Source organism: Corylus avellana, chromosome ca8 (assembly GCF_901000735.1).
Source record: "Corylus avellana chromosome ca8, CavTom2PMs-1.0".
In the NCBI taxonomy this organism is placed as follows: domain Eukaryota; kingdom Viridiplantae; phylum Streptophyta; class Magnoliopsida; order Fagales; family Betulaceae; genus Corylus; species Corylus avellana.
This window is the reverse complement of record NC_081548.1, coordinates 13,381,602-13,397,633: the sequence shown is the minus strand read 5'-3', so window position 1 is coordinate 13,397,633 and position 16,032 is coordinate 13,381,602. Positions and strand designations below refer to the sequence as shown.

The 16,032-nt window shown below is 36.7% G+C and overlaps 1 protein-coding gene across 13 annotated transcripts; it reads right to left on the bottom strand.

The window, feature by feature from the left end:
- Positions 1-4,719: 4,719 nt before the first annotated feature.
- LOC132190463 (putative disease resistance RPP13-like protein 1) lies at positions 4,720-15,120 on the bottom strand. Of its 13 annotated transcripts, none has more exons than XM_059605457.1 (10): positions 10,755-15,120; positions 10,428-10,562; positions 10,234-10,307; positions 8,932-9,677; positions 7,720-8,800; positions 6,979-7,063; positions 5,406-5,501; positions 5,227-5,298; positions 5,039-5,122; positions 4,859-4,957 (listed from the first exon to the last, which is right to left on the bottom strand). In XM_059605457.1, exon 1 carries the CDS (start codon positions 14,915-14,917, stop codon positions 10,805-10,807), a length of 4,113 nt encoding a protein of 1,370 aa, XP_059461440.1. In that variant the 5' UTR covers positions 14,918-15,120; the 3' UTR covers positions 4,859-4,957; positions 5,039-5,122; positions 5,227-5,298; positions 5,406-5,501; positions 6,979-7,063; positions 7,720-8,800; positions 8,932-9,677; positions 10,234-10,307; positions 10,428-10,562; positions 10,755-10,804. The 13 variants fall into 13 exon arrangements, with proteins under 13 accessions (XP_059461445.1, XP_059461440.1, XP_059461436.1 ...); XM_059605453.1 differs by lacking the exon at positions 6,979-7,063 and having other exon boundaries at positions 7,720-8,152; positions 8,316-8,800; XM_059605458.1 differs by lacking the exon at positions 6,979-7,063 and having other exon boundaries at positions 7,720-8,472; positions 8,578-8,800.
- Between the last annotated feature and the right edge of the window lie 912 nt (positions 15,121-16,032).

Genomic DNA, 16,032 nt, shown 5'->3' with positions numbered 1-16,032 from the left:
GCAGAATCCAATTTTGAATCCAATCCGATTTTGACTCCAATTTAAGAAATTCCGATTTAATCATTTCCTTTATTTGATTAAACTTAACCATGATTGGCTAAGCTTAACCATGATTGGCTAAGCTTAACCATATCTTCTAGGTCTTCTCAATTTGCCCTTTAAGCTTGAAACTTTTCCGGAAACGCTTTCTTTTATTCCAAAAACCTATAAAACAAAGAAAATACAAAAATGAAGTAAAATAGCATGAATTAACTAAAACTAAAGGATTAAAACATGTAAGTTAAGAGCTAAAAATATGATATTTTAGCACTTAACACACCCCCAAACTTACATATTGCTAGTCCCTTAGTAATACAAAACTAAAATACAAGTGAAAAACAGAGAACAAAAAGATAAATCCATCTTTCGTGGAATGTACGATTGCATTTAGCATATGCAACAAGCCTTTTTAAATCCCTAAGAATTCCCTAGAGGATGAATGAAGTCTCGTGAGGGTTTTCCAGAAATGTTACCCACAAACATCATGCACAGTTCATGTTATTCCAAAAATTAAAACATCACTTCAAGATCATGATTTTCATTCATTAGCAAGCTTAAAAAGATGAACTCCATCTTCACAATGGATTGAAATCTCAAAGTTCATTTACTTACAAGGACATGCTAAAACATCATAAGTTTGAAAGCAGTGTAAGGTGAACTAGCACAAAATTATGAGGCTTCCAATTCTTTCCAACATGTAATATCTCCATATCTCAAAATTCATTGAATTCCCTATTAGAATGAACAACAATGACATTTTTTTTTTTTGGTCAGGTTGTGCAATGTTTGATTCCTTTAAGCTTTCTAATTGACCCATCTAGTTAGTATTAAGTCAATGACTCCCAAACCAGATGGTTTTAGGGCATTAGTTGTAGAGACACCCCTAAGGACCTACTAACTCGAGTCAAAGAGGCTACAAAACCAAACTAACCATGATATTGATCAAATCCAAATTTTTCACCTTTTGACGTGAACACTCAATGCTTTGTGGCAAGAGGTCCAGTTACTCAGTGAAAAGCCCATCAATGATCATTTATTTTATACTTGTATATGTACCATATTTAATCTTACCAAAGCTCCAATCACAACCAAACCAACTAGGAACAACAAAGTAGATTATTTTGAGTTTATATATATATACTCACGGGGTGCCTGAACGACGAGTATAATGTCTTGACAAACGAGACTTCTGTCTAGCTGGTGTTTGGTGTTGGATTTCATTGTGATCGTCGTCCTCAGCTTCTATTCTTACGTCATCTACACATGCATATTACATTGCAATTGTGTTATATACAATTGTGTTAGATACGAATAAAGTTTATTTACCAAACAAAATTACTAGCCCTTAAAATGATATTCATCTCGTAAGATAATCGTGTTACTCAAATAGAAACAATAAGAATATATTGTTATCTGATCGGTTATCAACTGAGGATCTCACAATCACTCGAGCTGGGGACTCTGCATCTTGCAGATTCCTGATAGTCGTCACCTCTGGCTCGGAGCCCATCCGTCTCGACCTCTCAAGGCTGCGAATCCGAGCCTCATACGTCGCCATCTGAGCAGACATCTGCGCTAGTCTCGCATCTATTTGCTCAATGTGCTTCTCCCTCTTAACTTTAATGGCTCTTTCAAGTTTTTCACACGAGACCATCCCGCCACGGTTCTGCAACCATCCATTTAACCATTTCAAATTTTCAATAATAAATATTGTTTTCCGAGGTTTTTTATTTATTTATTTATTATATATATATATATATATATATATATATATATATTATTTGTGTTGTTTATTGATGTTTTTTATTTTAAGAAAGAAAACAAAAGGCAGAAAAATACAAATTTTAGGATTAATTACCTTTTCCTTTCTTTCTTGTAGGCAAAGCTGTACTCAAACTCAGCTATTTTCTTGTTACAGAATCGTTCATCAATACAAATTCGGAGCTTTCATTCCAAATTCTTTATTTGCATATAAAAAATTCATTACATTAAATAAAAATCCAACATAAGAAAAATAAATTACAAGATATAATCCTAATGAATCTTTCCCATATTTGGAATATTGTTCATTTGAAAAGATTGACAATCGTGAGTCAAGTAAAACTTGTTTATTTTCAAGAAATGAGATAAAAAAATATCAATCATCCTGATACCATTACCACTACTGACTACTTCCCAACTACAGGACTAAAGGCAAACCGATCATTGGAATTTGGAAACTCCAAAAAAAAAAAAAACTCAGATTGGTGCAGACTACAAAATGGAGGGAAGTCTAGCTGTAGCTTCGGTAGATTGGGCTGTACATGCAACTCTCTGCATACTTAACAAGATCTTTGGGACGAGGGAGACGAGAAGCAAGACCTGTAAATCATCAATTAAATTATATATTAATATTAAAAAGAGGCAGGGATCCTTTTGTAACAGCTGATGATATCAGAAAGAAACTCTCACCAAGTTCATATGCCTTAGCAGTTAGCAGCGACTTTAGCAGCAATGTGGGCTGATATCTTTCTGATATTAGAGAATGGTGGATAAATCAGTCCCTTATCAAAGTTTTCCTGTGTGGTTTGTGCAGCCAAAGCTTCGGCTGTTGCAAGAGGGGAAAAAGATTTAAGTAGTTGATAATCCATGAATCATTTGGATAAAACAAATGAAAAAGAATAGAAAGAAAAGAAAATTAAGAAGCATGTATGCCTCCATATAACATTGATGTTAATGTACTTACAGGCTGCCAAAAGCATGTCATCATGCACTCGGATTGCGCCAGAGATGATCAAACCCAAACCAAAACCAGGAAAGATGTAAGCATTGTTGGCCTGAATGAAAGGGATTAACAAGTAAGCGAATAATATCCTAAAAAATTTCGGGTAAAGAGAGTCGGTTATGATAATATAATATTGTTTAGGACCTGGCCGGGCACAAAAACTTTCCCATTATACTCAACAGGGTCAAAAGGGCTTTCACTGGCAAAGATTGCTCGACCCTGCACATTGATAGAGGACAAGGGTGGAGAGGGTTAAAAAGAGTTGTGCTAGTTCATTTACCCTTAACATTCTGCTGTCAGATGCAAGAAATGAGGAGTTTTGAATTAAAAATCCAAGGAAAAGAAACAGATGTTTACCTCACTCCATGTGTAAGCTTCTTCAGCTGTACATTCAGACTGTGAAGTTGGGTTGGAGAGAGCAAGAGAGGTTTCTACAAGCCAATAATCACCAATGTCAATCTCAAACTCTTCCTGTTACAATATTGTGCGTGTGTGTGTATATATATATATATATATATATATATATATAGAGAGAGAGAGAGAGAGAGAGAGAGAGAGAGAGAACCAACCTTATTCAGAGATGCCATGGTCTCAACCACCTCCTTTGTAAAAGTCTTTCCAACTCCAGATGATCCTATCAGCACCGTTGGCTTGATCGCCTGATAGATTGGCAGAATAATGTAATTCAACAGGAAAAATCCTAAAACAGTATTCTTTTATTTTTTATTTATTTTTTTAAAAAAGCATTCTTATGAAAATTTTCACACCTTGACAGCACCTAAGAGTCCCTTAACAGGTTCATGCTCATGAGCCCAAGGCTGCTTAAAATGTTGAAGTGACTCCCTACGGGAGCTAACAATCAATCCCTGGAAAAGGTTAATACAACCGAACTGTTACATGAGATTAAGAGGAAAAAGGGAAAGCAAAACGAATAGGAAAAGCTACTTTTCCTTGCAAGCATGGAATTCAGATCAGGTTTCTATTACCGTTGAGTCTACAAGCCAAATCTTCTTGCGGGTTTCTTCCACTGGAGCTTTTGTCTGTGAAGAAAATAAAAAGTAAACACAGATGCTTCGGCACTACAAAAAAAAAAGAAAGTATTAGTTGCATGTATATTATTCATTAATATTTGCCACGTTACCATTAAGTGACGTGGCAGTTTATAACACGTTACTAAATATTTTAGTAACGTGTAAAACTCCACATGTTACCAATTTGGTTGGTAACGTGCCAGTATAGCACGTGACTAATTGGTAACGTGTCAAAACCACATGTCACAAAAGGGAATTTTCTATGATATTATTTGGGAACCTGGAACCAGCTGGTTTCCAATATTTTTTTCCTCCCTTTTCTTTCTTTCTTCCCTCCTATTTTTTTTCTACCTCCCCCGCATAGGCCTTCATCTCTTTTTTCTCTCTATCTTTTCCTTTCTATCTTTTCCTTCTCTTCTTCGAAGAAGAGGGAATTTCCTCTCTGGCGCTAGCCTCTCACAGTACGTACTCTCTCTCTCTCTCCAACAACTCCTTCCGGCAGGTCCGTCCATCTCCTTATATATATATATATATATATAGCTTGTGTTTTGCATTAATATATTGGAGTTTAATATATATAGCTTGTCTTTTTATTCTTAGAAAAAATGGCTAGGTTGAAACAAGACAAAGAAGAGGCTGAAAAGGAGATAGCTGAATATCAAGCCTAAATGGAGCTCGGGTTCCAGAGGAAAGTTGCAAATGTTTGTATATGTTGTTGAAACTGATTCATAGTGTTCTGCTTCGTCGTGTTGCTGAAACTGATTTAATGAAAGCTGGCATCCATATATGCATATATGTATATACATTAGGAGAACCAGGGAAGCAATAAAAGGTAAGCATGGCCTCAAGTCACAAGTTACTTGAAATGAGATGGAGACTAAAGTAGATGTATCAAAGTGTAGAAAAAATGTATTATTACTTTCAAATTGTCCTTAATTTGAGCAGTGCAAGAAAAACAAACAGACAAAAAGAATGAAAAAAAGAAGACGAAAGACTCCAAAGGCAAATGGTGTTTGAGCCTCACTTCTCCAGCACCCAGGAATAAGAAAGTGTGGTCTGCTAAGGTTCCACCAACTAATTTCAGGGCTGCAATAATCCCCGCCAATACCACAGATGCTGTACCCTGAATCAAATGAAAGAAGAGAAAAATTTACCAAAGTGAAAACAAAATGGCTAATGGTCAAAAAGTTTTTGAAGGCGTTACCTGTATATCATCATTAAAGACAAGATGAGTTGAGCGATATCATGCCAGCAGCTCGAATGCGTTATGGTTAGCAAAATCCTCAAACTGAGGGGGAAAAAAGGTAAAATATTAAAAATACAATACGGCCATATGAACAAAACTCAGAAGTTCAAAAACTATGGAATGAGTGAATTAAAAATGATATAGACCTGTACTAGAACTTTCTCCCCATAGTTCTGTTTAACTGCACACAAGAACTCATCTAGAAGCTCTGCATATTCCTAAATAAAACGAGTGAAAAACCACATCAATGAATTTACATATTTAATAATAGTTATACAAATTCCAGTCAACTGAAAAAAGGGAGAAGACAAGAATATCATAAAACCTGCCCGGTTGCCCTCTTATGCCTAAGCCCAATGTAAAACTGATCCTTCAAAACCTGCTCATTGTTTGTGCCAACGTCAATGGTTACATGCAAGCACTGTAGACAATAAATACAGATTGTATGTTATTGGTAATAGTGAAGGGTTCTATTACTTACTAAAAAAAGGCTCTATCACTTCATCAAGCTCTCGATAGATAACTAATATCGGTCAAGTTGCAAGTCATAAAACTTTCAAGTCCTCACAAGAGGAATTTATCCTATTGCACCATCAGACAAAGTATGGCCGCAACCTACCAAGCTGGGCAAATTTTACAAAAAGACAAACAAATTTATGATAAAAGAATTTGCATTGTCGGGATCCAAGTGAAATTCAGGAAAGAAAATTGAAATTATGCGATTAATTCAATCGTTATTTGCAATATTTTTGCCAGATTTAATTCAATTGCAAATCATTATACTTCAAAGGATATATTTTCTTAGAATTGATTAAACATCAACTTTTACTCCACTCATCATTGTATTAATAAGTTCTTGTCATGATTCTCACAATACTATAACTAAACATCTATGATAAGAATGATTAGAACTATTACCTAGAAAATCCAGCTGTAACGTAGGAGAAACAAAGAGATGGAAATCTGGACAGCAACTTAAACAGTGCTAAAATCAGTTTTCTTGATGGAAATGTGGGAGAAAACTTGGATAAATCATATGCTGGATGCAGCCTTAGAGTATTTGTTTGTAGACTTTTAAGTCTTTGCTTGGAGGAATACAGAAATAAGAGGGAAAGAGAGAAAAGAGATAGCTGAATGTAAGAAGTATTGGCTGTAATTTGATAGTTGAATGTTTTAGTGCTTTAGTGGAATGTTGGCCAGCTTTGTTAGGAAGTAGGCTTCCACTTTCATGACTTTCTAGCTCTTCTTAAGTCTTTTTCATCCCTTTAAAACACCCCTCTACTAAAGCTACGAAAATTATGGGATGAGAGAAGAAAAACTGAATTGATATCCGCCATTGATTGCCTAACTTAAGATAGGAAATGGCTTACGCACCACTAAGGAAAAGAAATGATAATCCAATAGACCACTATACTTAAAGCAAAGGGGACTATCATGATTATGTTTTCCACCTAAGAGATGCATAATCGTGATTGTGCATCACATCGTCAACATAATTTAAGGGAAGATAACAAAAGCAATACCTACCCAAGTAATAAAACTAATGTAAAAATAAATAAATAACAATCCTAAAATTAAATTTACCTTAGAAGGTATAGGGTATTACAAGTGAGCTTCAAGTTGCACTCCAAATGCAGGTATAATTACAACAGACTGTGTGTTTGAAGAACAATAAACAGAGAGTGGATGGGACAGCTATATGTGCATGTTAATTTGAAATAGTTGGATGCCACCATAGAATTTTAGAAAGTTCAAGAAATGGTAATATTTTTAATTAGTTTATATAAAGCCAGCAAGCAATACAGTAATTGTTAATATAAAACTTTAAGGTGCTGCTCATCACTTTATGTTATAGTCCTATGTATGATGTGTATCATGATCAGTCCTTCGCTTTTCACCTTTCCAGATACGTGTCCCATAATATGATTTGACAAGGGAAGCACTGAAGAACATGCTTAAAAGGAAAATGGTGCCTAGTGTTCCCTGTCATCAGAAATGACATCATGTTAAAAAATTTCTTTTGATAAGTAATAAAATGTTTTTTTTTTTGATAGGTAATCAAGTTAAAAATTAACATGCACCTAAAATGTTACAACAAATTATGTGTATTTTAAAACTATCTGCCCCCTTCAAACATACAAACCCGGAATAGCACTGGTTCTATCTAGACAGCAAAATCAAGGGAAAAGTTAGGAAGCTAAAGAAGGAAAATGGAGCAAAGTGAGAAATCAATTACATTTAGCAAGCAGAGATAGAAGGCCATTGTGAACAACGAAAGAACAAACAGGTTGGCAAGGAAAACACAAGCATAATTCCTCTGGATAACAATATGGTGAATGTCCAGCTGATGAGGCCTTCACAGCCTTCATGCATGTATGTCTATAGTGGATTAACAAGTTGGATTTTAGTCATTTTGAAGCTAATGCTGACAAGCATATGTCTCATATAGTCCAATCACAGGATGTACCTGCACACAACTATCCTAGCATGATGCCAATAAATGAACAAACAAAGAAAAGAATGATACTGTATCAGAAAACAAGTTTCTCAAACCAGAAAGAAAATGATTGCATGGAAAATGTGTTAAAAGTAAACACCAGGGGCTATGGTAAACGAGTAAAAGAAAGAGGAGCACATACTTGGTAGAATAATTATTTCATATAGCATCCAAGTATGGAACCGGCTGCAAGAAAAGCAAAGCAGGGGATAAACAAACTGCACTTGCTGCTGACAAACATGCCAGTTTAAAAGTGCCAGCCATTAGCACGCCAATATCTCCTGGCATTGTCATCAGGACGAGCATCTTTTATCTTCAACTATAGCTTACTCACCCATAACAAGTACAGCATTTTCAAGATGCCCTATGTTGCAAAGTCCGTTGATGACATACTCGTAAACTTCCATATCTGAATAATAACCAGAGTCTTGCATATCGTCCCATACATTTAACAACATTCCACATTTACCAAACCTAGAAAGCCACATAAGGAATAGCTTATAAGCACCAAGTGATATTCTTCATCCAACTTTTCTTGCTCTATTATCATCATGGCAGCATTGGGCAAACCATATCTGCATAAAGGTCCGATGAAAGAAGTTATAGTCCCTGTACTGGGAACAATCCCACGACCTAACATCTCATCAAACATTTCAGGTGCATCTGCCACTTTGCGGGCCTTAAGGAAAGCAGCAATTAATTAGGTAAAAGTAAAAATATCTGGGTCACATTTATTACTCAATTGTCGATGCCTTCCAATCTCTGTTACACTCCGTCTGACGTTGATGGGTTTTCTTTATCGGCCAGTAGAGCTTTTACCGATAACAGCACTGCTCTCGAGATGGTATACAGAATAAATGTGGGAGGCCGCTCCATCTCACACCCTCTGAAGACACTGGCATGTTCCAGCGCAGGAGTCAGGACGACGAGTACTTGGCAGTATATAAACAACTTGCTGTGCCTCGTAACTCAACTAAGGAACTCAATTTTACCACGATACCTGCGTACACTGCCCCAGAAGACGTCTATCGCACTGCCCGGACATTGGGGATGAACAAAACTATCAACAAGAGCTGCAATCTCACCTGGGAATTCCTCGTAGATTATGGGTTTGTCTATCTCGTTAGGCCACACTTCCGCGAGTTTTGTTGAAGCACAGTTTTCCGTGGAGCAACATGGCACACTTTCCGGGTGATGTCGTGGTGTCTGAGGATGCGTCGAGCCTTCATACAAGAGCAAACAATAGGATTAGAGTCCCCGGTGTTGTTCCGGCGAGGATAATCCGATGCCTAAGTCAGTTATCTGAGAAAGTGTATAAGCAACAGGAAAGCTAGAAAGCAAGAGTTGCCATTACCTTAGTGTTGAAAGGTGACTTGCATTTTATAGGCATGGAATGGAGTTTGATTCCCCGTACGTCTCGGGTCCCTTATCCCTTAATATCTGTCGTGCTGTTATTTGAGAGGGTTAGGGTTTGTTAGCCCCTCCGTGATCTTAGTAGCCTAAGATCATGGAATAAGTGATATGGTTTCTGTTTGACGTTAGATGAGGATGCCCAAGTAGTCCTCGGTCAGACGTGTACTGATTCATCAAAGTTTCCAACAGATATGAAGTTAGATATCATTGCATTGTAAGCTCCAGTGTCTGGCACACAACCTTTCTCTCTCATGCCCTCAAAAACCTGAACAGCATCATCAATCCGACAAGCCCTTCCTAAACCCTGTATAAGAAAACCTAAACCCTGTATAAGAAAACAGAAAGTCAAGCAATCCGGACTAAACCCATCTGCTAATATTGCTTCTGACAAACTCTCGATTCCGCTAATTCTACCAAATTTCGACCACCCACCGACGATGATATTTTACGTCATACTATCAAATGGTATCTTCCCTTCAATTGAATTCAAAAATGAATTTGTAGCAGCAACATGGGATCACAGACAGAGACATTTTAAAAGCACATTTAAAGACTGTCACATTTAAATCCAAACTCATCTAGGTTCCCAAAAATTCCTACCGCTTTCAACACGTGATGAGTGCTAACAAAGCTGTCCAACACAATCGATGGCGTCTCCAAATCAAGGCTAATGCCTTCAGTCCTCATCTGACACAACATTTCGATAATAAATTTCAAGAATTTTCTTCTTCCTAGCGCTTTTATAATCACAAGGTAACTACAAATGTCCCTGGGTATCACCAGCTGCTCAATCTCCCAATTAAAAAAAATAACCATTGCTTTGCCAACTAAGTTCCCCTGTTCATTACTTTAGCAACAACATCAAGGCAGTAGGAGAGAAGAATATCCAGATATTACATATGATCCAGTCGTCACGTCAAAACTTTCAATTTTTTTTTTTTTTTTTTTTAAAAAGCTTTGTTTTGCAGAAAAAAAATGAGTTTTTTTGGAAAACCCATTATGTTCCCAAGGAATAGCTACTCCTCTTATTTGTTAGAGAAATAAGTATTCCTTTTCGTAGGAGCCAAAAAAATGAATAACTATTTAATAAGAATAGTCAATCAATTCCAGAGGTCTATTCCACGTACCAAACATGCCATAATTTTTTCTCAATCAGTTAAAATAGAATTTAATTAATTCTATATCTATTTGGATGAAAAACTTTCTTAGAAATTATAAAAATTAAATGAGAAGTAAGACATACCTTTTTATATACATAATTCGGATCCGTCTGTTCATGGGGATACAATGTCAGGATAATCCCTTCTACTTCTTCTCCTAGAAAATTAAATGAATCAACATCAATCCATTTACTGAATATGATAAATGGTCCATAGCATGCTTGCGGTCACAACATGGATGCCAACATTATCAAAGGATCAAAATTCAGTTATGTACCTATTTTTGGAATGTCCCAATGATTGGTTAAATCTGTAATGACCAGCAACATGACAATTAGTAATGAAAAACTCAAAATACGGAGGCCTCCTTTCTCTTTGTGGTTGCTTGGGCATTTTACAAACACCTATGATCCTGTTGTGCAAACCCAACAAGAATAGCAACATTCAGCAAAATCCAACGCCAACATTTAGACAAAAAAAAGAAACAAAAAATAGATAATTACGAGTTTTTGGGAAGAAGAGAGCAGTTTGTTATTCTCCCATTATGGGTGATAGATGAATCTCCCATCAATATGCAAAAAGAAATGATGTGCAATAAACAAACCTTTGGATTTATTTCTTGAAACTTGACTTGCATCTAAACAAAACTCGGATTCAATGATTCTCTTCTTCTGGTTCATAGATAAACCTCCCATCAATCTTAACGAAAGGGATGCGGGCTATTTTGAACCATTCTTGTCCTTGATCTTTCTTGCATAGCTCTTTAAGTAGAGGACAATAGAAGATACAAAGTTGCAGGAGCGAGGGAGGGAGGCCATCCTCTGGAAAAGATGTGAGATTTGTGCACCTTTCAATCCACAATTCTTCAAGAGAGGTGAGGAATTGAAAGTCTTTGGAAGACAGGTATTTCAGGATCGGGAAGTGTTTAATTTTGAGGCTAGTTAGAGAGGGAGGCATTATCATCCCTGAAAGCGACACCAGATGTGAGGAGCCACCATCAATTTCAAGTTGTTTAAGAGAGGTAAGCTTGTGCAATTCTAGCTCAAAAAAGGGCTCATTAAATGCCATATCATGGATAGAAAGAAATGTTAGGTTGGTGGGAAAAGCTACAATGCCTAGGCAGCCCTGTATTTTCAATCGTTGAAGAGAGGTGACGTTGTGTATGCAATTCGGCAGAGCTTGCATTTTCTTACACTTGAAAATCGTAAGTTCTCTCAGGTTGGCAGGGAGAAACCCTCCGTCCAGGAAGGAAACAAGATTTGGACATCCCCAAATATAAATTTGATCTAGATGGTTGAGGTTGTGCATGCCCATGGGTAAGGATTTAAGGTTTTCACAACTCCAAATATCAATTAATTCAAGAGATGAGTTGTGATGGAAGCTCTTTGCTATTGACTCCAACTTCTCACAATCCCAAATTTTGAGGTCTTTAAGTGTTGCAGGTAATTCTCCGCTTGATGTTAAGGATTTGAGGGATGGACAAGAACTAATATCCAAGTACTCAAGAAGAGATATGTTGCTACCGCAACTATTGATATCATCCACCAAAATCAGCATGTTTTTGCAACTCCATATCTTTAGCCGCTTAAGAATTGGAGGTAGTTGCCCTATTGCAAAGTGCGTCAATGAAGGACAATAACCAATACAAATCTCCTGAAGATGCGTGCTGTTGTACATCATTGCATTGGGCAAAGATTCCAGGACCTTGCAATTTTCGATCTTGATTTCTCTCAGTTTGGATGGAACTTCCACGTCTTTTGCCACCAAAGAAACCAGTTTGGAACAATCACGAATCTTCAAAACGCCAAGACATGGGAGATGTTGTAGTAATCCCACATCATTTGACCACAAATTCGTCAGCTCCTCACAATGTGCAATCGTTAAATCTTTCACGTTTGTTAGTCCTTCCATAATAAACCCTTCTATTTGACATGTAAATTCTGAAATTGTTGAAAGAGACCGGAAACATAGTGAGCTGAAATCAACCTTACTTCCACACACCACCCCTTTTGAATTCTTAATTTCTACTTTGCAGGACTCTGGAAAGCTAGAAATTGAAACCACCAACTGCCTACATCTATCTATCACAACATTTTCTAATGAAGGAAGGTGGTTTGGTAACTTACCCAATAGTTTGGGACACGTTCGAATAGAAAGCTCGCGTAGTTTTGGAAATTCTCCACAAGGATTCCAACTCTCCCATTCCTGCATATTCTCAAAAAGCAAAGTCTCCAAGGATTTAAAAGGTTGAGAGCAACCTTCCCCATAAAACTCACATCCAATATTTTTCACATCGGCCATGCCTTTGATGAAAAGGTCTTTGAGTGATGGTAATATGCCCACTGCTGGCAATGACGTGCACTTTGCACAACTTTCAATCTTCAAGAGCACCATATTAAAAAATTTTGGAACGCTTAACCAGGTTGGTAATTTTGCAGAACCATAGTGTTTGATAGTGAGCTCTTTCAAACCCGCGTGAGGTTGTAACATATTAAGTACCTCTAATTCACTTGTTATGTCGTGTGACTCATCCAAGTTGTCACTCCATTCCAATGACAACCCATAGAGATTGTGCTTTTCAATTAACATAGCGTCCCTTGCATCCTCACAGTTAGTCACATTTTCCAATCTTGAAATGCAAAGTGTCTTTCGAAGATGCAACAAAGGCCCTAGCTCTTTTACACTAGAACAACTACCTTTCCCCACAATTAGATTAGACAATGATTGAAGACTTGTTAATTTACCTATTTGCGGAGGCATTTCTTCCAATGCATTTGCTCCTAGAATGTTGAGATGTCGCAAGTTGACTAGGTTTCCAAACTTTGAAGGTAATTTCTTTAGATAATAACAATGCTCTAGTATCAATGTCTGTAAATTGTAGAGAGTGGCTACTGATTCAGGCAAGCTTCTGATTTTTGTGAGAGAAAGGTTAAGGAACCGTAGATGCTTCATATTACCAATTGATTTTGGTAGCTCATATATGCAGTATCCACTCAAAGAGAGCACCCTTATGCTTAGTAATTTTGGCAGCAATTCAAGAGAAACATTACTAGTCAAGTAACAGCCCACTAGATTCGGAAACATTAGAGGCAGGAAAGTTCGTAAACATGTGAGATCACTAAAAACCTCAAACTTTTGAATGCCATCATATTGACCACCCAAGTAAGATAAATGCCGAACCTTTCTAGAAGGGTTCCTTTCATTATTAACCCCAACTCTACCCTCCATTTTAAAACATATATCTCCTGCAACCCATTCAGCCAATTCGTTGAAGAGGTCATACATTAAAAATCGTGATTCATCCTTGAATGAATGTTGGAAAAATGACCTCAACTGCAGATTACGAAAATACTCGGCACCCAATTCTTCCAATTGTTGTGTCTCTTCTCCTGGCTGAATTAAACCCTCTGCCATCCATAATAGAACCACCTCCTCCTCCGTAAATGCGTAATCCTTGGGAAGTATTGAACAATACTCAAAGCATCTCTTTAAATGTGAAGGGAGATAGTTGTAGCTCAACATAAGAGATGACAAAATTTCACAATCCACTTCATGTATCTCCCATATATTCGCCTTCAATACTTTTTCCCAAATATCACAACCCACTTCATTGTGTAAGATGCCCCCAAATACTTTCGCTTGCAAAGGAGAGCCTTTGCACCTTCTAACGATCCCCTCACCAATATCTTTGAGGTTGGGATGTGTACTGAAGTCACTTGTACCCAATGCATTATTGGCAAATATAGACAAGCAATCATCATATGACAACTCTTTTAAATGGTAAGCTGGAATGGTACATGTTTTTCTTGCAACATTCTCATTGCGAGTTGTGATGATAATCATACTTCCTAGAGCCCCCGCTTCAAAAGGAGCACATAGGATTGTCCAGTCTTGGTAGTTCTCATTCCAAAGATCATCCAATATGACTAGAAACTTCTTCCCTTCTAGGTTCTCCTTCAGTTTGCCTTGCAACCAATTTAGATCCTTACCGTCACAGTTTTCTCTGGTGAAAGATTGTAAAATTGCTTTTGTCACCCTAACAACATCAAAATCTATAGAAACACAAGCCCATGCTGTCACATCAAAAAATCTCTTCACTTTTTCATCATTGTATATAAGCTGGGCAAGAGTTGTCTTTCCTATACCCACCATACCAAGTATAGAAATTACAGAGAGTTGAGCATCACTACATTTTTCACCCAGCAAAAATTCAAGTACAGCTTCTTTATCTTTTTCCCTGCCATAAACACGAGCTTCGGTCACAATAGAAGTTGGCCACAATGTCTCTCTTGTTCTGTGTGACCTCCTATCAACATTTTCACTCAATCTCAGCTCATATTTTTCATTCAAAATTTCATTGAATCGAGCAGCGATCTCATCTAGCCTAGACCCCAGCCTCATGTTGACCTTAACAGCACTTGGACTAAAACCAGTACAACAAGCAGGGATGAGGTCCCGTACCTTACTTGTGGTCGCCTGATTTTCTGTCGTCAATTTCCGTTGCAATGCTTCCGTGACAATCTCATCCAGTATGTCATCCATATCGTAAGCCAAGTCTTTGAATTTATCCAACCAACATTTTACTGCCCGGTGAGTATGCTGCTTCTCATCCGCATCATCAAGGACTGGCTCAATTCTTCTTAACATTTTGCTACACTTGTCCATCTTTTCTCCAACTCCTTCACCGAGAACAAAGGACAGCAAATCGGGAGACGCCAGCCGTTGAAACATGACACCGAGTAACGTAGAAAGGACTATCTCTGCCATGGTTGTTCTTGGTAGAAAGGAGAAAATCAGGAAACGATGCAAGGATAGCGAACCACCCAAAGCAGAAAGGAGAAAATTAGTAAATGATTTTTTCTGTGAAAGCTTGAGCAGGTCTCGTCTCAATAGTCACTGCAATAATTTCAAATTGCTTTGAGGGAGTAACATGATCCCCACTATCCACGGCAATTTCAAAGAAATTGCCCATCCCCAATTTTGACCATCTAAGCCTCATGGTAGACTGGTAGTACGCAAGATTACCGCGTAGCTTGACACGTTAATTAGTTTTGCTCACCACTGCGATTTGTCATTATTATGCAGAAAAATACCTTTTTTTTTAAAAAAAAAAAAATATATCAAATATAAAAGGGACCACACAGACGATGTTATTACTTTAGAAATTTTTTTAATTTTTTTTTTATTTAAAAAAAAATGACTACATAAGAGAAAAATTAGGACAAAGTTATGTCTCTATCTTTCTAAAAGTTTACCATCCAATGACAAATACAAGAACAAGAAATCTTTTTTTGGCAAGAGATTAGAGCACTGCAATTTGTCATTATTATGAAGAAAAATACAATTTTTTTTTTATAAAAAAAATACCAAATACAAAAAGGACCACATACGATATTATTACTTTAGAATTTTTTTATTTTTTATTATTTTTTTATTTTAAAAAAAAAATGAGTACATAAGAGAAAAATTAGGTCAAAGTTATGTCTTTATCATTCTTCTAAAAGTTTACTATCCAATGCCAAATACAAGAACAAAAAATCTTTTTTGAAGAGATTAGAACACTAGCAGCAGATGCCTTATATGCTACTCACTTCCCTATTTTAGGGAAAATTTTAAAAAAACCACAAAAACCACCAAATTTTAAAACAACATCTAGACATTTATCTATAGTATAAATATAAATTTATACTATATCTATAGTAATATATTACATATATTACTCAATTACTAATATACATACTTAATTTACATAACTAATTTTTAGTAATAAATTAATATATATTTGTGTATTATATATTGTTGTGCAAATTTTAATTACTCGCAAATGCACGAATCGTTTGCAATAAAGGGTTTTGCAAGTGTGAGGTCGATCCCACAGAGAA